The 22,181-nt window shown below is 35.3% G+C and overlaps 5 protein-coding genes across 5 annotated transcripts in view; 2 read left to right on the plus strand and 3 right to left on the minus strand.

Annotated features, from left to right (window-relative positions):
- The window catches only part of LOC107662905 (WD repeat-containing protein 59-like), a 21,354-nt gene extending 18,660 nt beyond the window's left edge, over nucleotides 1-2,694 (minus strand). The window contains exons 1-7 of the mRNA XM_016453033.1: nucleotides 2,566-2,694; nucleotides 1,925-1,974; nucleotides 1,658-1,793; nucleotides 1,342-1,427; nucleotides 930-1,010; nucleotides 815-852; nucleotides 611-699 (exon numbers count right to left, since the gene is read on the minus strand). Of these exons, the coding sequence (XP_016308519.1) occupies nucleotides 611-699; nucleotides 815-852; nucleotides 930-1,010; nucleotides 1,342-1,427; nucleotides 1,658-1,793; nucleotides 1,925-1,974; nucleotides 2,566-2,619 (534 nt within the window). The 5' untranslated portion in view covers nucleotides 2,620-2,694. The remainder of the gene's footprint in view (nucleotides 1-610; nucleotides 700-814; nucleotides 853-929; nucleotides 1,011-1,341; nucleotides 1,428-1,657; nucleotides 1,794-1,924; nucleotides 1,975-2,565) is intronic.
- Nucleotides 2,670-7,092, plus strand: LOC107662904 (NIN1 (RPN12) binding protein 1 homolog). Its single transcript, XM_016453032.1, has 9 exons — nucleotides 2,670-2,793; nucleotides 4,030-4,162; nucleotides 4,272-4,405; nucleotides 4,515-4,586; nucleotides 4,759-4,899; nucleotides 4,989-5,255; nucleotides 6,208-6,305; nucleotides 6,438-6,582; nucleotides 6,736-7,092. The coding sequence occupies exons 1-9, from the start codon at nucleotides 2,725-2,727 to the stop codon at nucleotides 7,000-7,002; spliced, it is 1,326 nt and encodes a 441-aa protein (XP_016308518.1). The 5' UTR covers nucleotides 2,670-2,724; the 3' UTR covers nucleotides 7,003-7,092.
- A 479-nt stretch (nucleotides 7,093-7,571) lies between these two features.
- Nucleotides 7,572-13,950, minus strand: LOC107662851 (conserved oligomeric Golgi complex subunit 8-like). The gene is made up of 5 exons (XM_016452965.1): nucleotides 13,598-13,950; nucleotides 11,902-12,109; nucleotides 9,296-10,114; nucleotides 8,185-8,385; nucleotides 7,572-7,586 (listed from the first exon to the last, which is right to left on the minus strand). The coding sequence occupies exons 1-5, from the start codon at nucleotides 13,924-13,926 to the stop codon at nucleotides 7,572-7,574; spliced, it is 1,572 nt and encodes a 523-aa protein (XP_016308451.1). The 5' UTR covers nucleotides 13,927-13,950.
- A 110-nt stretch (nucleotides 13,951-14,060) lies between these two features.
- Nucleotides 14,061-16,888, plus strand: nip7 (NIP7 nucleolar pre-rRNA processing protein). The gene is made up of 5 exons (XM_016453034.1): nucleotides 14,061-14,133; nucleotides 14,750-14,836; nucleotides 15,206-15,344; nucleotides 15,774-15,914; nucleotides 16,570-16,888. The coding sequence occupies exons 1-5, from the start codon at nucleotides 14,078-14,080 to the stop codon at nucleotides 16,687-16,689; spliced, it is 543 nt and encodes a 180-aa protein (XP_016308520.1). The 5' UTR covers nucleotides 14,061-14,077; the 3' UTR covers nucleotides 16,690-16,888.
- A 3,860-nt stretch (nucleotides 16,889-20,748) lies between these two features.
- Nucleotides 20,749-22,181, minus strand: part of LOC107662857 (palmitoyltransferase ZDHHC7-like) — a 9,746-nt gene continuing 8,313 nt past the window's right edge. Inside the window, exon 8 of the mRNA XM_016452970.1 lies at nucleotides 20,749-21,380. Within this exon, the coding sequence (XP_016308456.1) occupies nucleotides 21,204-21,380 (177 nt within the window). The 3' untranslated portion in view covers nucleotides 20,749-21,203. The remainder of the gene's footprint in view (nucleotides 21,381-22,181) is intronic.

Here is a 22,181-nt window from a genome sequence, read left to right on the forward strand (position 1 = left end):
TGCTGAAAATTCAGCTTTGCATCACAGGAATAGATTACATTTTAAAATATATAAAAATAGGAAACAGCTATTTTAAATTGTAATATTTCGCAGTGTAACTGTATTTTTGATCAAACAAATGCAGAAGTGATGACCATAAGTGATATCTTTCAAAACCATAAAAAAATATTAAAAATTCCAAACTTTTGACCGGTAGTGTAACTGCATAACATCAATAAACAATACAGCAACATTTTAAATCAGAAAAAATAAAAATAAATATATATATATATATATATATATATATATGTGTATATACATACATATACATACATACAGTATATATATATATATATACACATTCATACAGTATGCAAAATAATAGAATATAAACAATACGATCAATAACTGAGATTATAATCACCCGAACAGAGTTGTCCTGACTGGAAGTAGCCAGGATGTACTCGTTATCAGGGTGCCAGTCCAGACCATGAATCTTTGACAGGTGGGCGGCTACATACTCCACTGCAGTGCTGGGTTTCTGAAGCAATGAATGGTAAGCAGACAGATTAATTGATGACCGATTCCAGTGATGATTATATAATCATAATGCAGCAAGTAACATAATCACCCTCTTGTCCCAGATTCTGACATCACCATCATGACTTGACGCCAAACAATAGTGATTCCGTCTGTTCCACTTCACCTGAGAGGCTCCAGCTATTATACAGAAGAAACGTGACAAAATAAAAACAATAAATAAAAGGACAGATGTTGCAGATCAAATAACCTTATTGATAAGTTATATCTGGACTCATTAAGTTTTTACACTTACCCACGGCAGACAGAGCCACGGTTGGCTTTCGAGTGTCCCTGGAAATTATGAAAGAAAGGCGTAAAATATGGTGAAAAAAAATCCTCTTTATCATGCACTCTTTGTCCACGCTCACCTTGTGTCCCATATGTAGATGTATGTGTCGACAGAACTCGTGACAAGAAACTCCGGTTCAAACCATGACCAGTCCAAATCACTGAAACAGTAAAACAGTCTGAAAAGTTATTTATAATATCACAAATATTTGTTATATTAGAATATATTATTTATATCCTCAAGTTTCTATAATTCTTTTCACAATACACTTTGTAACACAAAAGGAGCTGCACAGAGAATCATAATTTCAATGTTTATAACATCTTAATGCTTAATTGTACCCGAATTAGTAGTTTAGAGCTGGGCGACAGTATAATTTACATTTGGCAAGAATCTAAAGGTTTGCTCAAGCATTTCCTAGTCATTGTTGGGATAAGACAAAATCATCAGATTTCATAAGCAGCGTTTCAGCTTGACGTCGTCTGTGTTACCTTATAACACGTGTGTGGCCTTGCAAAGACGTATGTGGTTCACCGGATCCATCGCGCCAAACGTACAGGTCGACACGTTGATTACTCTGCAGAGATGACAAAATGTATAATGACAATATAGAAAATTAATCAAATAAGCGCTAACACTTACCAGATAGCCACTAACTCAGCTTTAGAAGTATTTTCATTGTTACTTCTGGTTAAGTAATGTAGTTAACTAATGGAAACTTATCGTAAAGTGTTATTCTGTAGACATGCGACACCATGAATATGACACGGTCATGAATCAGCAGGAGATAATATCTTCTTAACGTACAGATGCTGCAAATAAATGGGCCTCGGTTTTGTGCGGATTCCACTGGACTGTCCCAACATCCCATTTGCTCTGGCGGCTGATTTTGCGTGGGGCTTCAGACGGCGCCTCCAAATTTACAACATATAAGAATCGTCTCCTGTTCAAAGCATTCACAAGTGAAAGAGTAAATAGACTGCGTATAATGATGCATTCAGAAAGACATTTACAAAATTAAAAACAGATATGAAATGGGATGTAATTGCAGCGTGTAATGCAGGCTGTACAAACCCAGAGAGAACAGCGTGCTGGCCGAGACAGTCCACTGACATTGCAGTAGCCTGAAAACAGAAAAGTCTGTCAGTAGTACACAACACAAAAAGACTTGTATACTTTTCTTTTTATCCTTCTGAATTGATTGCATTCCATTGTATTTTCTAGTATAACTGCACTGTTATGTTGCAGTTATAAACATAACAGGAGAATATGCTTAAAGTTACACTTAAACTGTACTTATGCTATCTTTTCTAAAATAAATTACACTTGGTTTGATAGTTTATATCTAATGCAATGAAGTACAGACATTTTAAGTGTAACTTATGTGTCCAAATACTTTTTGAAGCCAATGTATGATCTTTACATTATATATAAAGTATTATACTGAACCACAGATATCCCAAGTAATTTTCAAGTTTTGATTTTTTGACAACATGTTTATTATAATTCTAATAATAACTGAAAGTACTATGTTCACCATGGTGCGTTTGTAAGGATAATACACCTTAATAAACAAAAGCTGTCATTCAATTCAAAGCTTAATAGACGTCGCTGAGTATTGACATGGCAGCTGTGCATGGTTATTGCTCTAATGCTTGTGAAAACTACTTTTCTAACGCATATAATGCATGCATCTAGGTGTAGTGACTGCGTACCTGCGCATCTCGAAACTCCACCACCACATTCTCACTGCTCCAGCGGGCCGCCATCTTCACCACCAGAACGTCAACAAATGAAGTGATACTAACGGGACGACAGTGTCATCTCGCGAGAACTCGCATGTCAGCCGCTTCTACCCAGTACACACTGACAAGATGGTCGCGACCGTAGTGGAGCATGTTGTGGCAGATGCTGGCGCTTTTCTCAAAAGGGCTCCTCTGCAAGTGAGTTATTGTTGATGACGTTGGCCTCCTTTTTAATAGTTTAATACTGCTGTCCAGAAATGTCCGTTTTAATGACTGTGACGCAGGATAAATTACAGAGCTGACACGTGTGCTGTACTGCGGTGTTTTGACCAAGAGTTAGAGTAAATCATTGATAGATTGTATGTTGCCACGATTGTGGTGTACTTGATTACATAAAGGCGACACATTAACAAAAAAATACCATGGTACTACCATGTTTTTGCACAGTGTGCCATTGTATTGTCTTGGTGTATTTTACCATAGTGCGTCAGTTCATTCACCATGGAGCATGGTGACAATTATGGAAGACTTTCAGTTGGACAACTAAGAAATATGTATTTACATCTAAATTATATATATATATATATATATTGTGAAATATTATTGCAATTTAAAATAATGGTTTTCTATTTTAATATACTTTAAAATGTAATTTATTCCTGTGATCAAAGCTGAATTTTCAGCATCATTACTCCAGTCTTCAGTGTCACATGATCCTTCAGAAATCATTCTAAAATGCTGATTTATTATCAATGTTGGAAACAGTTTTGCTGCTTAATATTTTTTGGAACCTGTGATACTTTTTTCAGGATTCTCTGATGAATAACAAGTTTAAAAGAACAGCATTTATTCAAAATAGAAATCTTTGGTAACAATATATACACTACCATTCAAAAGTTTGGGGTCAGAAGTTTTTGTCTTTTTTTTTTTTGAAAGAAATTAATGCTTTTCTGCAAGGATGTGTTAAATTGATAAAAAGTGATAATAGAGACATATTGTTAGAAAAGATTTATATTTTAAATAAATGCTGTTCTTTTTAACTTTATTCATCAAATAATCCTGAAAAAAAGTATCACAGGTTCCAAAAGAATATTAAGCAGCACAACTGTTTCCAGCACTGATAATAAATCAGTATATTAGAATGATTTCTGAAGGATCATGTGACACTGAAGACTGGAGTAATGATGAGGAAAAATCACCTTTGAATCACAGAAATAAATTATATTTTAAAGTATATTAAAATAGAAAACCATTATTTTAAATGGTAATAATATTTTACAATATTACTGTTTTTTTCTGTATTGTGGTCAAATAAATGCAGCCTTGATGAAGAGAAGAGATTTTTGATCCCAAACTTTTGAACAGCATTATATATATAGATATATGCATACCAGACACTGTATCTGTTATCACGTTTGTTTGCTTTACTTTTAGGAAATTGGAAAGAACATTTATACCTTGAAGGATGTTGTTGATGAAATTCGGGATAAACCAACAAAAAGGAGTTTGGCTTTTTTGCCATACAAGCTCAATTTCAAAGAACCGTTTCCAGAGCACGTACGATTTGGTAATAACAACTTATACTATTACTAATGCGTCTTATGTTGAATTATCTGTTATTTGAATGCTGAAACTGTGTTATATGCATATTAATTTTTATTTACTTTGAAACACAGTTACAGAATTCGCTAAAAAGACAGGAGACTATCCCAGTCTTTCAGCAACAGACATCAAGGTCCTGGCTCTGACTTATCAACTGGAAACAGAGAATGTGGGAACTGAGCATTTGAAGAAAGAACCTGAGAAAAAGGTACTGATGATTGATTGATTGATTGATTGATTGATTGATTAATTCAGATCTTAATTCACATTCATTCACATCTGTTCTAGTTTTCAACACTGTTTTCTGTTTGTTTCAGGTCCAAATACTCAGTACACAAAGACATCCAGAGACTCCTGTTGGCATTGCTGGTTTCCATTTTCCATCAAAAGTAAGACATTACTTGCAAATGCAAGTATTTGAGTAATGTTATTAAAATGAATATCCAAGGCTTATTCCAGTTTGACACCGATGTTTTTATAGAAAAAGTAAATATACATAGACAGATAATGCAGATGTACCTTAAGGACTCCTATTAATTTCAGCTTTTTTCCCCAAAAAAGTCTTCAGGCAAACAAAGTACAGCTGTCCAAATCCCACCTACAACAAATGAGCCACAAGACCCTGATACTTCACAATTCAACACCTTTCAGTTTTGGAGGAATCCTCTGCCCAGCATTGAGACTGACCTTCTGGAACTGCTGGTGAGGAATCCGACAACATCCAAACCGCTGCCACAGTCACTTTAGACCAAAATAAATCCTATTTTCCTTCTTTCTTTCCTTCTCTCTAGGCAGCAGACGCCATCACAGTCACAGACAAACTAGAGTCTGTTGACCTGTCTGCTGACAGTCAGCTGGCTGAATCTGAAGATCAAGATGGCACTAGTGGAGACCAACACGAGGAAGAAGAAGAAAGCAGCGATCAGGAGGAGGATGGTGGTGATGGTGGAGGTTGGATTACTCCCAGCAACATAAAGCAAGTCCAGATGGATGCTAGTAACTGGGGACCGACAGCAGATGTCAGAGTGGGCTGCTTGACCACTGACTTTGCCATGCAGGTACTTGTCATTGATTAGACATATTGGAAATAATCAATTAAAACATGTTTTTCACAGATTTTATAATATTATATTTTCCCAACTGTGAACCTTGTTTACATACAGAAAAAGTTATTGGATAATGAAAATGAGGATTCTTATTGTTCATTGTAACAATGTGTGCTGATTAAAGGAATAGTTCACCCAAAAATGAAAATTTGTTGAAAAATGACATCCAAGATGTAGATGAGTTTATTTCTTCATCAGAACAGATTTGGAGAAATTTAGCTCAACAATGGGTCCTCTGAAGTGAATGGGTGCCGTCAGAATGAGAGTCCAAACAGCTGATAAAAACATCATAATAATCCACACCAGTCCAGTCCATCAATTAATGTATTGTGAAAAGCTGTGTGTTTGTGGTTAACAAAACTGTCATTAAGACGTTTTTTTTTTACTTCAAACCATTGGTTCCAGCTAAAATACGAGTCCATAATCCATAATATTGCTTTCTGCAGTGACAAAGTCATCACGTCTGAATCAGGAGAGAAATCCGAAACAAACGCTGTTTACAATTGAAAACGGTCCAAAACAGTTCTGAACGAATATGTCGGTGGATTTTGATGAGAGAACAACAGGGGATGGACTTTTTCACTGGAGGAAGCAATATTATGCATTATGGACTCGTATACACATACTCAAATTTGTTTTCTTACAAACATGCAGCTTTTCACTTCACAAGACATTAACTGATGGACTTGGAGTGGTGTGGATTACTTGTGGATTATTGTTGATTATGTTTTTATCAGCTGTTTGGACTCTCATTCTGACGGCACCCATTCACTGCAGAGCATCCATTGGTGAGCAAGTGGTGGAATGCTAAAATATTTCTTTAACCATGCACATTAAGCAAGTGTGGTCAATTATGTCCATTGTTTTGTCACAAAAACCTAATTTCTTGTTGTTTTCCTGACAGAATGTTCTGATTCAGATTGGACTGCATGTGCTGTCTGTTAATGGCATGCTTATTAAAAACACCAGGAGTTACATTCTGCGCTGTCATGCCTGCTTCAAGTAAGTGATGGACTCACCTCGGAAAAGAATAAGTTTTGGAGCAGGAATAATTACACATTTATAATAATATGTGATGTGTGTAACTTTGTCACTGTAATTGTTTTCTTCTTCTTGTTGTTTCCATATTTTCAGGACAACAACAAACATGAACAAATCTTTCTGTCCACATTGTGGGAACGACACCTTGAAGAAGGTTGCTGTCGGCATTAACAAGGACGGCACCATGCAGATGCATTTTTCCAGGAATTCAAAAGTGCTCAATCCAAAGGGGAAGAGAGTGAGTAATGCGTTGGATGTTATAACAGTAAATGTAATGTTATATATGAGCTAAATGCATTAAAAATTTGGAAGGCATTGCATGAGTAGTGTCATATAAATCAATGTTAGTAATCATGTACTTATGGTTTGTTTCTTCTCTTGTCCTCTGCAGTACTCTTTGCCTTTGCCACAAGGAGGAAAACACGCCAACAACCCACACCTGGTGGACGATCAGCGTTTCCCCCAGCAGAGATTGTCTAAAAAGGCTCGTCAGAAGACTGATGTGTTTGACCCAGACTACCTGGCTGGCAGCTCTCCGTTCTCAGAGCACGATATCTACAGCAGGTCAGCCAGCTTACAGCTGCGGGACGCTCAGACTGGAGGAGGAAGACAACGAACAAATCCTAACGCAGCACGCAAAAAATGTGTTAAGAAGTGATTGTTCTCTCCCTACCTGCAGATTCTGGACTGGAAGCTTGAAACATTGAATTCTTGATTGAATTAAAATGTTAGTGGTGATTTCTCTTAATAAATCGGTTTCATCTTTCTCTTGACCTTAGGTTTAACTCTATATCACAAAATATTTTCCATAATCTACCCTCATACCAGTTGAAATTGTGAAATGGAAATCTTATTTTTGTGCTAACTTTTAATAACTTGCTTTTGATCTAGATATAAAAGACACTTTGCAAAGACAATCTGCTATTCCATGCAAACTCCTCTATTTTGTGGGAAAAACAGAACATATTTGATTCATTGTAATGAATATCAGAAAGAACAGCTCAATATTTTTATCCAGTTTTAATAAAACTTTCCCCCCAAAACACCCTAGAAAATATGAGCAAACAAAAAACATACAACAGAAGTAAAATCTACTACGTAATCAAATTAAAAGTACATACAGATGCCACAAAGAAACTCCCACAGCTGTGGAACAAGTAGAGGGTTTGTAAATGATGACAGAATTTTTATTATTGGATGAACTATCCCCATTTTAATGCCTTTGCATTAGATAAGCTGCATCTGTAGACAAATGATGCACAAGCTTTTCTTAGAACTACATTATTATTTATTTTTTTGCAATGACATTTCACCAGTGTTGGGGAGTAACTAGTTACATGTAACGGCGTTACGTAATTTAATTACAAAATAAATGTCACTGTAATCAGTTACAGTTACTAAGAAAAAATGTGTAATTAAATTAGTTACTTATGAAAATGTTAACGATTACAAAGGGGATTACATTTGAATATTTACACACATCCACATACAGATTTAATTGATTTATTTCCCAAATTGCACTGAACGGAATATGCCACATTTTGGAAGAATAAATCAAAAGTAGGTCAATACACTTGAATCAAAGCCGCGAAATTTTGAATATTGAAGCCGCGAAAAGACAATATATGAATCCTGCACGTTCTGCGTGTCTGGAAATCGGGCGCGAACTGGCCATCGGAAGAACCGGGACTATTTCCGGTGGCCTGGCAGCCGATTTGGCCCGCTATTTTAATATTATTATTGTATAATTGCCTGCCGAATGTACTAAAGCGATTATTTCCGAATTCGCCATTCGATAATTAAACAAATGGTGTTTGCAACCTGTTTTTTGTAATGTGACAAAAATGTCGATGTTATCCTGAAGATATTCACCTAGCACGAGAGCAAGCTGGGCTGGAGGAAAGAGAACCTGTAAACATCGGTTCAAGAATGGCACCATGTCTTCAGCAAATGCACTGCAGAACTGAACAAATAAATCCCGTTCACGGCTACTGAAGGCAGATTCCTCGGCTCGATGGAAAACCAGGATCAGCTTGGTCACCTAAGAACAGAATAACATTGTTACATCAGAATCTGTCAAATATGTCTACATCTTTTCCTTTCATTGTCGATTTAAATTCAGTCAATCTACACTACTGTTGGAAAGTCTAGCAAGTTTTTTTTTTTTTGGAAGAAATTCTTAAAATCACACCAAGGATGATAATAACTATAAAGCTTTAAAAATGGTTCTAATTCTAGAATATGAGATTATGGAAGTACACGCCATAACTATAACAATAACACAGGGTATCGGAATACAATATTGGAATGATATGTTGGAATCACTTTCAGATCATTGACAGCCAATCAGAATCCATCCTGCTTTAAAGAGCTCAAGCATTTAAAGTGGCAGACAACAAAACTGCAGTGTGCTAATAATGAACAGAACCTTACCATGCTAAAATAGTTATTGTTATAATTAGCATTCTTTGTGTGAACGGGCGTTTATTTAGCAAGAACGCATTAAATGGATCAAAAGTGACAGTAAATACATTTATAAGTAACATTACAAACTACATTACAACTTTCTGTTCATCAAAGAATGCTGAAAAAAATGGATCAGTTTGCACAAAAATATTCGGCAGCAAAACTGTTTTCAGCAAGGACGACAATAATAAGAAATGTTTCTTAAAGCAGCAAATCAGCATAATAGAATGATTTCAAAAGGATCATGTGACACTGAAGACTGGAGTAATGATGCTGAAAATTCCGCTTTGGATCACAGGAATAAAATGCATTTTAAAATATATTCAAATAGAAAACAGCTATTGAAATGTGTAATAATATTTCACAATTTTTCAGCTTTTACTGTATTGTGATGAAATAAATCCAGCCTCGATGGCCATAAATCGGGGGAAAAAAAACGTACCTGTAGTATATATTTCTAACATATTATTTATGTAATTAATTACCTTAAAAAGGGCTTCCTCAACACATCTGCTAACTTCTTGTGCGAGTCCAATAGGGCAGCACAGTCGTAAGTCATTGAAGGCTGTCAGGACGTTATTGAGGAAGCAGGCTAGAGGTGGGAAATCCAGCAGGGCCATGGGGGGCTGCAGTGTGCCCGGCTGGGTGCTCAGGACCGCCGGAGGAATGGTGCTTCCAAGTATGGACGGCAGAGAAATCAGCGTGTACAAGTTAATATCCTCTTGGAACTTGTCCACCGCTTCCTGAACAGCCTTCCGGAATGTGTCCATGGCAACCTGCTGAAATATGGGAGCGAGTTGGCCACGGAAATCCGCCCCAACCCGGCTAAATGAAAGGCCGAAGTACATGCACTGGCCGAGCAGAGAGTCCAAGCGGCTTCCCACACCACGCTGGAGGTCCCGATCGAGGGTCTCCAAAAACTGCGCCGCCTGCTGCACCACCCAGCCGTGAAAGATGGCGCTCTCGTTCAACGCCTGACCACCGGGCAGCAGCAACGGATCCTCGTCTGAAAATATGGCACGATACTGGGTGATGATGTCGAAGAGATGCACGCGGCAGGTTTCGATGGTTTTGGTAATGTGGAAGTAAGGGTCTTCATCCGGGACGGCGGCGAGAATAGAGCGCAGCCAACTTCCACGGGCTTGCAGGAACTTGACACGCAGCTCGGCTTCGGTGAAAATGTCCATTCTGCGCAAGTATCCGATCACGCGCAGACAAACCGGGAGCTGTGTATTACTACGCAGTTGTTGAAGAAGTTGGTTCAGCATGAGCTGAGCAGACAGTCGAACCTCATGCACAATTCCCTAAAAAAACACAAACAGGAATATTATTTAGTATAAAATATTTGTTGTTTTTCAGACATTTTTACAGTCCACCAGGTGAAAAACATAAATCTTATCAATTACAAAAGTAAAAGCACAACAAATGTACCATATTTTCTGGAATTTAAGTTGTTACATTTATCATCTGAAACACGCTGCGATGTATATTCCAAAGCAAATTAAATAAATAAATAACAGGAAAATGAATACAACATTTAATTAATGACTAAACAGAATTTAAAAAAATAATCAAATCAATCGTGTTTTTTATAATCTAGCCATTTACTCCTTTATTTTTTCCTACCATTACAGTTATTACTTAAAGGGGTCATCGGATGCTACATGCACTTTTACAAGTTGTTTGAACTGAAATGTGTGTTGGCAGTGTGTGTACACAACCACCCTATAATGATGAAGATCCACCCAGTGTTTTTTTTTTTTAATCTGGTTAAATCTTTACCCATTTCTCAAATCGAGCTGATCTCAGATGCCTGTCTGTGTGACGTCACACAGACAGGCCCCTCCCACGACAGTTTGATTGACAGTAGCGTTTCAGCACAGACTGGACTGGTGTCTTACCTCAGACCCGCCCTGAGTGAGCTGCCATCAGTCCGCCATTGTTTCACCGCCGGAGCAGATGTAGACAAGAATGACTCCTAAGCGATTGAGGTGTTCTGTTGTTGGATGTAATAATGAACATAGCAGTCCTCATTTACTCCCGACATCTGAGCCGCTGAAGACGCAGTGGATTACGTTTGTTTCTGAAGGGAATGCACCCCCGATCTACATAAATGCATCTATGTTCGCGCGAATCATTCATGTTCCAGCCTCATCTACAGAAGAAGTGAGTATAATGTTTTGTAATGAATCTTTGCAAATCCCCTTTCCTAATAATGTGCTAATTAGCAAGTTTCACGATGAATGCGGCTAAAGTAAACAGTCTCTCTGAGAGCAGCTCGGAAGAGAGGGGTGGGGTCAGCAGAGCTCATTAACATTTAAAGGGAAATGCTACAAAAACGGCTTGATCTGAAAAGAGCTGTTTTTGACAGGGTAAAAAAAGGTGTTTTTACATTTACATTGAGAAATTTTAACCAAACTATGTAACAGACTTTTCATTAAGACCCTAAAGAATCATATCAACTTGTGGAAAATGGGCATCCTATGACCCCTTTAATATTTTTTGCAGGTTTGGTCCTCCATATATGCGAGTATAGTGCAATATAGTGAATTTTTAGGCTGGGCATTTATGATAAATGTTTATAATGAACGTAACTATAAATACTTATATTTTTCATTCCCGTCCTGAACAGAGGTTTAAGTGATAGTTCACCCAAAACGGAAAATTTTGTGATCATTTACTCACCCTTGTTCAAAACCGGTATGTATTTCTTTCTTCTGTTGAACACAAAATATTTTGAAGAATGTTAACCAAACAGTTACCACTGACACTTAGCCATTGACTTCCATAGTATTTTTTTTTCCATACTGTGGAAGTCAATGGCCACCAGCAACTGTTTGGTTACCAACATTCTTCAGAATATCTTCTTTTGTGCTCAACAGAAGAAAGAAACTCACACAGGTTTGGAGCAACTTGAATTATTACCCGTATTTTACATTATTTCTGATTGTAATATTAAAATCTGAGTTACACACCAGTACGGCTTATCTATGCATTTTTTTCTTTCAACAATGCAGTGCGACTTATTTTCCGGAAAATATGGTAATAGTGAAAAACTGTGATTACAGGTGCAGAACAGTATCACATGTACCTGAATGACAGGAAGTGATGAATGTTTTTTCTCCAGTCTCTTCACATAAGCAGCAAGCTCCAGCGCCTCCTCATAGTATCCGTTACGCACAGACGTGTCCATCAGCTGAGGGATCTCCAGAATCTCCAAGATCTCAGTGTGTCGATTCAGTGTCAGGCTGTTTATACGCCTGCTGACGCTGATCTCCTCTGCCTCCTTAATAAAACCTCTGCAAAGAAATGACAAAACAGCAACCAGTTACTTACAGCATTTCTGAACATGTTTTATGAGTACTGCACTGTAATACGTTTGCTTGGATTATGTTGCAATGCCTTTTTTCTCATTGGCCTATTACAAAAATTCAAATGATGATAACTTTCATTAATAAGCCATTAATTAACAGTATATAATGCGTAGCATGTATGTACACTACAGTTTTTGTTGTTTTTGAAAAAAAAGTATACTTTTTTCAGCAAGGATGCATTAAATTTATAAAATGTTACGAAGACATTTATAATGTTACAAAAGACTTCTATTTCAAATAAATGCTGTTCATTTAAACTTTATATAAAAGAATCCTGAAAAAAAAAAAGTATTAGTTTTCACAAAAATATGAAGCAGCACAACTGTTTTTATCTTTGATAATAAGAAATGTTGAGCAGCAAATCAGTATATTAGACTGATTTCTACAGGATCATGTGTCACTGAAGACTGGAGTAATGCTGCTGAAAATTCAGCTTTGCATCACAGGAATAAATTATATTTTAAAATATATTACAACAGTAAATAGTTACTTTAAATGGTAATAATATTACATAATTTTACTGGAATTTTGATCAAATAAATACAGTCTTGCTGGACACTTGAGTCTTTTTTCAAAACTATTTTTAAAATCGTACCAACCCCAAAACATTGAACAGCAGTGTACATTCATATGAAAACAGATCAAATATGGATATATTTTCAGACTATTTTAAAGTACATTATGAACTTTTAAGCACTGGGTTTAAATGTATGTTTCTTGAAGAAATAATACATTTAAAAAATATGAATAAATGTAAAGTTATCACACGGTTACGAAATCTGTCTATATCAGAATCAAAACTATCCATCTGCAATGTACAATTCATTAATTAATGATCAGTTAAACGTTATACAAGTTTAATACATATTAATATGAATAAATGTAAAGTTATCACACGGTTACGAAATCTGTCTATATCACAATCAAAACTATCCATCTGCAATGTACAATTCATTCATTAATGATCAGTTAAACGTTATACAAGTTTAATACATATTAATAAATCAAAAATTATAACTTTTAAGTTATAACAGCTACTAATGTTGTCCATTCCCGCAATCAAAAAATACATTAAAACGAATTCAGTAAGATAAAAATCAAATCAATAAACAACCTGTCAAATTAATGTCTGCAGTGTTGCCAAGTCCCCGGTTTTCCCGCAGAATTGGGCTGCGTTAACACTGTTGCCGCGGATTGAAGCGACACCAATAACGTGATGTTTATCTCCTGGAATGCGAATTTTTCCAGAGGAACCACGCCAAAACAAAGTGTATTTTACCCCCCGGAACGCGATTTTTACCGGGGAATTTGCCACGAAAAACGGGGATTTGTGTTGAAAACCTGGCAACCCTGTCTGTCAATCTATCGTTACTTCCCCCATTATTTTCTACACAGACAGAGTGAAGCACAGACCCGCATCTCTCAGTAAAGCTGGGGAGTTTGTGCAGTAGTTTAGAGAGGCAGTTCTCCACCGTGCTGAAGTCAGCGTAGATGTGCTGCGTGCAGTCCGCGGTCCTGATGAACGTCTTGTAGTTGGTGAAGGCCAGTTCTCGGGTCTGCTGCAGGATCTGCGCCCGCTCCTCCGCCAGACGCTCGGGCTCCCGGTTCAACTCGTCCACACTGCACGAGCTCAGCTGCGACAAATACGCCGCGAAGTCCGGGTTCTCGCTCCAGTTCTCAGGAAAGCTGTCTTTGAAGATCGAGGCCAGGATACTCTCATCTTCCACGTCTACGGCAGCCATGATCGAAAGTGTTGATCAAAACCCTACGCCAAGCTTTATTTAAACTGCACGACGTCACTTGTGTGCGACGGACTGAACCCACGTGGCCTGTGCACTGCGAGCGCTGCGGTGTTTGAGTTTCTTTAGCAAGAATATCATTATTCTTTTCATCATGCGTCCGTTAACAGACGAAGAGACAAAAACGATGTTTGAGAAACTCTCTAAATAGTAAGTGACATGTTTCGGCAAGACTTAATTAGAGCAGGAATTAGTATTGTGTCATCATGTCGTGTAAAAAGCATAAGCTAAATTATTATACATTCTTAAAATGCATAGTTTATTTATTTTTACTGTTATTTGTATTATATTTGGCAATACTTACATTGATATGATTTGCATGGTTTTGTAATATTATTTACAGCTCGTATTTATATCATTATTTTAAGTATTGTGTATGTGTTGCATAATATAGCCCAAGATTATTTTAAATTATGACTTAAAGTATGTTTCTAGTGCTGTCAAACGATTAATCGCATCCAAAATAAAAGTGTTTGTTTACGTAATATATGCGTGTATACTGTGTACAGTAATTATGTATATATAAATACAAACACATGCATGTATATATTTAAGAAAAAGATGTTATGTTTATATATAATATAAGAATATAAATGTATATACATGTAAATATTTTCAAAATATATACTGTATGTATATATACATAATAAATACACACAGTACATGTACACATTATGTAAACAAAAACGTTTTAATCGCGATTAATCATTTGACAACACTATTTAATACCAGTTGCATTAAGTACGCCCAATTTTTGTGTTTCTAGCATTGGGGAGAATATCAAACTTCTTATTGATCGGCCTGATGGGACTTACTGTTTCAGACTTCATAATGATCGGGTATATTATATGAGGTAAGGTTGTCTGCTATCTTTGTTATTTAACATTACTATTAATTGTGACATTAAATATGGTCTCCATAAACATTTCCTGTGGAAGTTTCCTATTCATTTGTAATAGCCAGTTTGCTTAAACGATTGATATTTTGGACTGAAAAAAAGGTTGATGTTTTAATTGAATGTACCTGCTACAAATTCATTTATTAATCAATATGTAATCAACAATTAGGGGTACACTATAGATGACCTTAAAGTGAATAGAGGATGGAATAACACCAAAAAGTCCAGTTTTGCTTTCATTGAGTCTTTAATGTAATGCTAATGTAAATATGAATTTGAAATAAATTGCATAGTAATCGTATTTTGTCATCTTGTCCATTTTAGTGAAAAAATCTTGAAGTTGGCTACAAATATCTCCCGAGATAAACTGGTATCTGTTGGCACGTGCTTCGGAAAGTTCACGAAAACACAGAAGTTCCGTCTGCACATCACGGCTCTCGATTTCCTCGCGCCATATGCTAAGGTACATATTCATTCTGATTATGTATTTTCCAGCATTAACACTGTTATTTTCTTGTTTATTAGTGTGAAGCTGCTTTGAAACAATCTGTAATGTGTAAAGCACCATAGAAATAAATGTGACTTGATTATATTTATATCTATTTATAGACACTTTTTGGCTTCTTGTGTGACTCAAAAACAAAAGTAATAATATCAAAAAGTTTTAATTTTGTAAAAAAAAAAAAAAAGCATGTAGGCATGATTTATATTTGTCTATAATACACTTTTTAATCATTTTAGCAGAAGCCTTTAGATCAATGTTTTTTAAGATCATGACAAATTCAATCAAGTCACCTTGGACACAGTCAAGTATGTCCAAACTTTTGACTGGCTATGTGAATATAGTATATCCTATTTCATAATGTAACGTGCCTCGTGTATGCCACTGTAGTTTAAGGTGTGGGTGAAGCCGGGATCAGAGCAGTCATTCCTGTACGGAAACCACATCATGAAGTCCGGCCTGGGGAGAATCACAGAAAACACAGCGCAGTACCAAGGAGTGGTGGTGTATTCAATGGCAGATGTACCGCTGGTGAGACATTTTTGTTTAAAAATCCTCAAGGTGCTACAACAGTTGTCATGTTAAATAAATAGTTCACTAAAAAATGAAAATTAGCTGAAAATGCATTCCCTTTCAAGCCATCCAAGATGTAGAAGAGTTTGTTTGTTCATCAGAACAAATTTGGAGAAATGTAGCATAGCATTCCATCACTTGCTCACCAATGGATGCTCTGCAGTGAATGGGTGCCGTCAGAATGAGAGTCCAAACAGCTGATAAAAACAAAACAAGTAATCCACACCACTCCAGTCCATCAGTTAACATTTTGTGAAGAGAAAAGCTGCGTGTTTGTAATAAAAACATTAAAAAAAATTATTATAAATACACAGCTTTTCACTTCACAAGACATTAATGATGGACTGGAGTAGTGTGGATTATTATGATGTTTTTATCAGCTGTTCGGACTCTCATTCTGACGGCACCCATTCACTGCAGAGGATCCACTGGTGAGCAAGTGATGGAATGCTACATTTCTCCAAATCTGTTCTGATGAACAAACAAACTCATCTACATCTTGGATGGCCTGAGGGTGAGGACGTTTTGAGCAAATTCACGTTTTTATGTGAACTGTTTCTTTAAGAATTCAGTGATCTTGAATGGTGCTCTCACAATCTTCATCTCTTTTCAGGGCTTTGGAGTGGCAGCAAAGACCACACAGGAGTGTCGGAAGGTGGACCCCATGTCCATTGTGGTTTTCCATCAGGCTGATATCGGCGAGTACATCAGAAGTGAAGACACTCTCACATAAGAGGATATAATATCTCCTGTGCTCATGGACAGTTCATCACATTCTGGTGATTGGATGTTCCCAACTTTAAATTCAAAGCATTGCATTCTTTTGGACTGTTTTCAGTGTTTAAACAATATTTGTTATATGTGACTTTTCATTGACTTTCTGTATAAAATAATAATAATTAAAAAAAACGTCAAGGTTTTGAAATAACTGTTTTTTGTGATTTTATTAATTATTTTCATCTGATTTTAAAATGATACAGGGCAGCTGGGTAGTACCAAACCAAACAGGATACAAAACTAGATCAAACCAGACCAATCTTACACAAACTAGTTAAAAATAAATGTTTGTTAAAAAGAACACCGACTTGCTAAACAGGGTTCACACACCTTTTGACCAATTCATTCAATATTTTTTTCCCAGTGTGTTTGTGTTATGTTACTGTAAAAGAAATAACACTAAGAGCAATTTATTGCCAATGAAATATTCATATTATCTTCAAATTTCATTCCACAGCTTGATTTCCATTATTTTATTAACTATATTTCCAAGTTTTTAATGATGGTGGAAACACTGATTGAAGTACTGCAAATCAAAGTACAATAATATTTTCAATAATATTAGCCATATATTGTCAGTTTGGGGTCAGTATTTTTTTTTAAGAAATTAACTTTTTTTTTTTTTCAGCAAGGATGCATTCAATTTAAAATGATCAAAAGTGACGGTAAAAACATTCAACATGTTACAAAATATTTCTATTTCAAATAAAGGCTGTTCTTTTGAACGTTGTATTAATCAAAGAATCCTGAAAAATGGTTTCAACAAATATTAAGCAGCACATCTGTTTTCAGCTTTAATAAATGTTTCTTGAATGCTAAATCAGCATATTATACTGATTTCTACAGGATCATGTGACACTGAAGACTGGAGTAATGATGCTGGAAATTCTGCTTTACGCCACAGGAATAAATTACATTTTAAAATATATTCACATAGAAAACAGGTCTTTTAAATTGTAATATTTCACAATACTGCTCTATTATTATTATTATACTATATTTTGTTAAAATAAATGAAAATCTTTGGTGAGCATAAGAAAAAAAAATCAGGTTCACACCTCAGGCTTCAATAGCTTTTAAATCTAATGACTTTATGTAAAAGAACTTTACATCATAAAAGAACATCATAACTTCATGACACCTGAAAGTATCAGAACGATATTTGTTTACACCATTTATAACAGACATAATTTCATAATCTTTGTGGCTGTACACCCTGTTTCCAACATTTCCAAGTTCAGACACTGCTAAAAATGCAAGCAAAATTCAGTAAATGACCCGTTTCCTGCTCAGTGAAGTCTGCAGCACTGTAAAGGTCTAATGTGGGGAAAAGGTGAAAGTTGGAGACAAAGTTTCCAGATTTTGCTGATACTATCAGACTGATGATGGGAATAGGCTTGGTTGAACCACCAAGAAATAACATATGTAATAGTTTATTCCCTAATGCTATTCTTCTGAGGTTAATGAAGGTCATTTAAAGGGACAGTTCACCTTCAGTTGCTGGTCCCCATTGACTTCCATAGTACAGAAAAAAAAAAAAACACTATGCAAGTCAATGGGGTCAGCAACTGAAGGTGAACTATCCCTTTAAGAGCAAACATCCCTCTTTACAGTCAGTTTTACAGTCAAGTATCATCTAAAATCACGTAAGCGTGTTTTAAAAATAGAGTTGAGGTCAGGCAAATACTGTTGCAGTAGTAATAATAGTACAGAATGCAAAACTCAAATTATTCTAATGCAAAGAAAACGGTTCCTCTTCTACCCAATTAACACAAGGTATAAAAAGCATGAGATACATTCTTAGTGATGTGCTGATAAAAAGGCAAGTCTTCTCACATCAAATTCAAAACATGATCTTCAGGATGATCTTCTGCATATAGTACATATTCCCTTATAATAACTCATAGACTTGTTTAGAAAGACTCGAAACGTTTCTTTAAAGTACAAATAAACTACACCAAGCCATTCTAGTTCAATCGGAGTTACACTGCATGAACCGTCTGCATTGTTCTGATGGTTTGTATGAAAAGCCAGTCATAATAATGAGAAGGGAATGTGTAAAATAAAGTTTCATTGTCATATGAGAGTCATTACATTAACAATGAATAACAAAACTGGCACACAAATCATTGTAACATAAATAAAATGCTGGAATTACACTGATATTAATGGCAGAGTAACATAAGTCTTTTACTTGATCTATAATCATTTATCGAAGAATCAAATGTCAGACTGACTCAGATTTTCAAAAATCCGTTTATCTCTAGTCTTGTGCCTTCAAATGCAGTTGGCTTCATCTTTTACATTGGACTTCTTGAATGGCTGTGATACCAGAACCAAAGCATCTGTTCTGCTTGGTAAATAGAGTGGTTTTCTAAGCCTCTTAAAATCTATCTAGAGACCTATCGAAACTGGCCTTTTAGTGCTGTGATATAATGTACTGCCAGTATTTTTGTTGATTTTTTTAAATATATTTTGAAAGTAAAAACAACTATGTTCTAATCATACAGCAAGAAAATCTCACTAAGCCAGTCAACAACATAACCAGGCCATATTTTCACACCATAATAAAACAAAACAAAAAAAAAAGTTTTTTATATATTACATAAATAAGTCTATATTTAGGAACATCATGGATTTATGGCATTGTGACATTATTCTCATTTAAGTATTATTAAAAATATTAAAAATAACTGATTGATTGATGATTTTTATATTTGATAACTGACTATTTTTCATAATTAATCAGCAAAAATGACCGGGAGTGAATGAAATGTGATGATGTAAAATATTTTAACTTTTAAATAATATAATTTATTATTTGGTTATATTTTATACAAAGAAAATTTTTATTATATACTATATATAATTTAAAGTAATCTTTATGCAAAATATAATTTCTTGTTTTTTATCATTTCATTTGGGGGGGTCAAATATGACAAAGATGTTCTTGACAGATTTTGTGAGATTCCCTTGAAAATCAAAGCAACACACACAACCCTACCAAACAAGTTCCAGCTTTATATGATGAAAATATTTTCCAAAAGGAAAACTTAGTGGTCACCATGAAGCGATTCTCCAAGCTAAAGGTAAAAGCAATCTGACGATAAAGTGAAGACGACAATGAAAACACGATGCAACGCGAAACAGTATAAAACACAAAGTGATAGTCAGCCTCAGGTAATTGTGCAGCATAGCTCACTATGCCTGTCCACGTCAGCTCATTTTACTGCCGTGTGTTAAAATAGTAATCTACACATTAATTAGAGTTCCTGGCTCAGCCGTGGGCCTCGTGCGCACGGAGGACATACTTTAATTATGTGTGCCATAATGTGATTTGTCTTTATTTATCTCACAGAGCAGCTTAAGGTCAATGTGAGAATTATATAAAGTCAAGCTCTTTGTGGGATTGGCATTCATTTCAAGACTACAGAATGAGGCTATTATTATCTCTACAATACATGAAGATGAGGCTATTTTAAAATGACTTTATCATTTAGGTTATGCGCTAAAGACAAGGTGACTAAACCAGCTGCAAGCACTTAACACCTAAGAAAGTGAATCTCACAAGGAAATGTCCAGTTCGTATTTCAAACTAAAATCAAAAGAAAAAGCTATAAATTATATTTTACATAAAGAAAACAAAGTTAATTTGATCTGCAAATTTTTGTGCATTATTTTATGTATAATTAAGCAACTTCAATTCTCATTACTGTAGTGTGAAAAAAATGTCACTGTCATTATTATAGTAAAGTAATTAAAAAATAAAATCAGCATAAATTAAATTCAGTACAAATGATGTATAAATACTTAACATTTTAAATAATAGATTACCTATCTATTACAATTATGCAAATAAAACATTTCCTTTCAATGTAAATAAAATAGTAATAGGCGAAGAAAAATAATATACAATATAATTTTTTATTTTCTCCTTTTGATTTTGATTTTGATGTGATATCTGAGCACCTGGACATTTCCTGACAATTTTTGTGAGATTCACCAAAGAAACTTTTTTTTTTTTGGCAAAAACACATTCCCTTTGCAAATTTCAGTTTGGTTTATGATCTATTTCTTTAAATAACCTTCACATGCTAACCATTATTTTTGTCACACGGTAGCTCTAGATGCAGCTTCTTCAGGCTGGATAACGGATATCAACACCTTTCAAATGTTCTGTAAATTTCCGAACGACAAAAATAAATCAAAAGCAAATCAAAATGAATGTTCATGAAGACAATATGAGCATAACAAATATGATCCGCCTTACGAGGTAATAATGTGTGGACGCAGACAGACTGTATCGAGACGTAGCCTCATTGTTCCAGGAGTGACATCAGTTATTTAACAAGTTTTCACCATAGTAGCTCCAAACCTGCTTCAGTATTAAAGGAAGGAGTCCTATGTCCTATGTGAGGGGGTAATAGGCATGAAGGCAGACGGCTGTGCCTTACAGACAGCATTCTTCACTCAGACTGAGAACTCGGCTCCGTTCTTCCGGGCGCGAACCATCAGAACCCGAAGACGGAGTCCAGCAAAAGGGTTGAACCAGAGCAGAGAGGGCAGCCCGCCGAAAACAGACTTCATCCCCTCCCATCTCACCCGCCGCTCCCACGTGGGCTTCTCGTTCTTCAATCGCTCGATTTCCTATGTGGGTCAAGCAGAAATGTAAAGTCATGGCTAGTACAGTGAGCCCATTGTTACAGAACAAAGATAGCAAATATCTTCTTTTCACTGGTTTACTATACATAATAAAATATGTGACCCTGCACCACAAAACCAGTCATAAGGGTCAATTTTTTGAAACTGAGATTTATACATCTCCTGAAAGCTGAATAAATAAGCTTTCCATTGATGTATGGTTTGTTATGATAGGACAATATTTGGCCAAGATACAACTATTTGAAAATCTGGAATCTGAGGGTGCAAAAAAATCAAAATATTGAGAAAATCATCTTTAAAGTTGTCCAAATGAAGTTCTTAGCAATGCATATTACTAATCAAAAATTAAGTTTTGATATATTTACGGTAGGAAATAATATACCTGATACCTGTGCGACTGCTTTTGTGCTCCAGAGTCACATATTTGTAATTTTTTTATGATTAATATAATAAAAAATAAAATAAAGTAATATTTTATTATATACATATATAATATATTAATATAAATAAATTGGAACTCTAATGCAGCAAATTTTAACTTAGATCTGAGAAATAATGTAGAATAAATTGAAAATATCTTTTTTACTGCTTTATTTTACATAATAAAATATTTGTAATTTTATTATTAATATAATAAAAATAAAATAAATATATATATTTTTATATACATATATATTGATATAAATAAATTAGAACTCAAATGGAGTGAATTTGAGAAATAGTGGCATACAATGAAAATCATCTTTTTACTGCTTTATACATAAAATATTAGTGATTTTTATTTTT

The sequence above is a fragment of the Sinocyclocheilus anshuiensis genome, unplaced genomic scaffold (genome assembly GCF_001515605.1).
Source record: "Sinocyclocheilus anshuiensis isolate Anshui unplaced genomic scaffold, SAMN03320099.WGS_v1.1 scaffold739, whole genome shotgun sequence".
Taxonomy (NCBI): domain Eukaryota; kingdom Metazoa; phylum Chordata; class Actinopteri; order Cypriniformes; family Cyprinidae; genus Sinocyclocheilus; species Sinocyclocheilus anshuiensis.

What these genes read in the sequence shown, in the direction of transcription:
- LOC107662904 (XM_016453032.1), top strand. Translation starts at nt 2,725, where the DNA reads ATGGTCGCGACCGTAGTGGAGCATGTTGTGGCAGATGCTGGCGCTTTT. An exon ending in CTGACCTTCTGGAACTGCTG is followed by an intron (nt 4,900 to 4,988) that starts GTGAGGAATCCG and finishes CCTTCTCTCTAG; the next exon opens with GCAGCAGACGCCATCACAGT. An exon ending in CCACTGACTTTGCCATGCAG is followed by an intron (nt 5,256 to 6,207) that starts GTACTTGTCATT and finishes TTTTCCTGACAG; the next exon opens with AATGTTCTGATTCAGATTGG.
- LOC107662851 (XM_016452965.1), bottom strand. Translation starts at nt 13,926, where the DNA reads ATGGCTGCCGTAGACGTGGAAGATGAGAGTATCCTGGCCTCGATCTTC. An exon ending in AGCTTTACTGAGAGATGCGG is followed by an intron (nt 12,110 to 13,597) that starts GTCTGTGCTTCA and finishes ATTTCTTTGCAG; the next exon opens with AGGTTTTATTAAGGAGGCAG. An exon ending in CATCACTTCCTGTCATTCAG is followed by an intron (nt 10,115 to 11,901) that starts GTACATGTGATA and finishes GTGTTTTTTTAG; the next exon opens with GGAATTGTGCATGAGGTTCG.
- nip7 (XM_016453034.1), top strand. Translation starts at nt 14,078, where the DNA reads ATGCGTCCGTTAACAGACGAAGAGACAAAAACGATGTTTGAGAAACTC. An exon ending in TTTGAGAAACTCTCTAAATA is followed by an intron (nt 14,134 to 14,749) that starts GTAAGTGACATG and finishes TTGTGTTTCTAG; the next exon opens with CATTGGGGAGAATATCAAAC. An exon ending in GATCGGGTATATTATATGAG is followed by an intron (nt 14,837 to 15,205) that starts GTAAGGTTGTCT and finishes TGTCCATTTTAG; the next exon opens with TGAAAAAATCTTGAAGTTGG.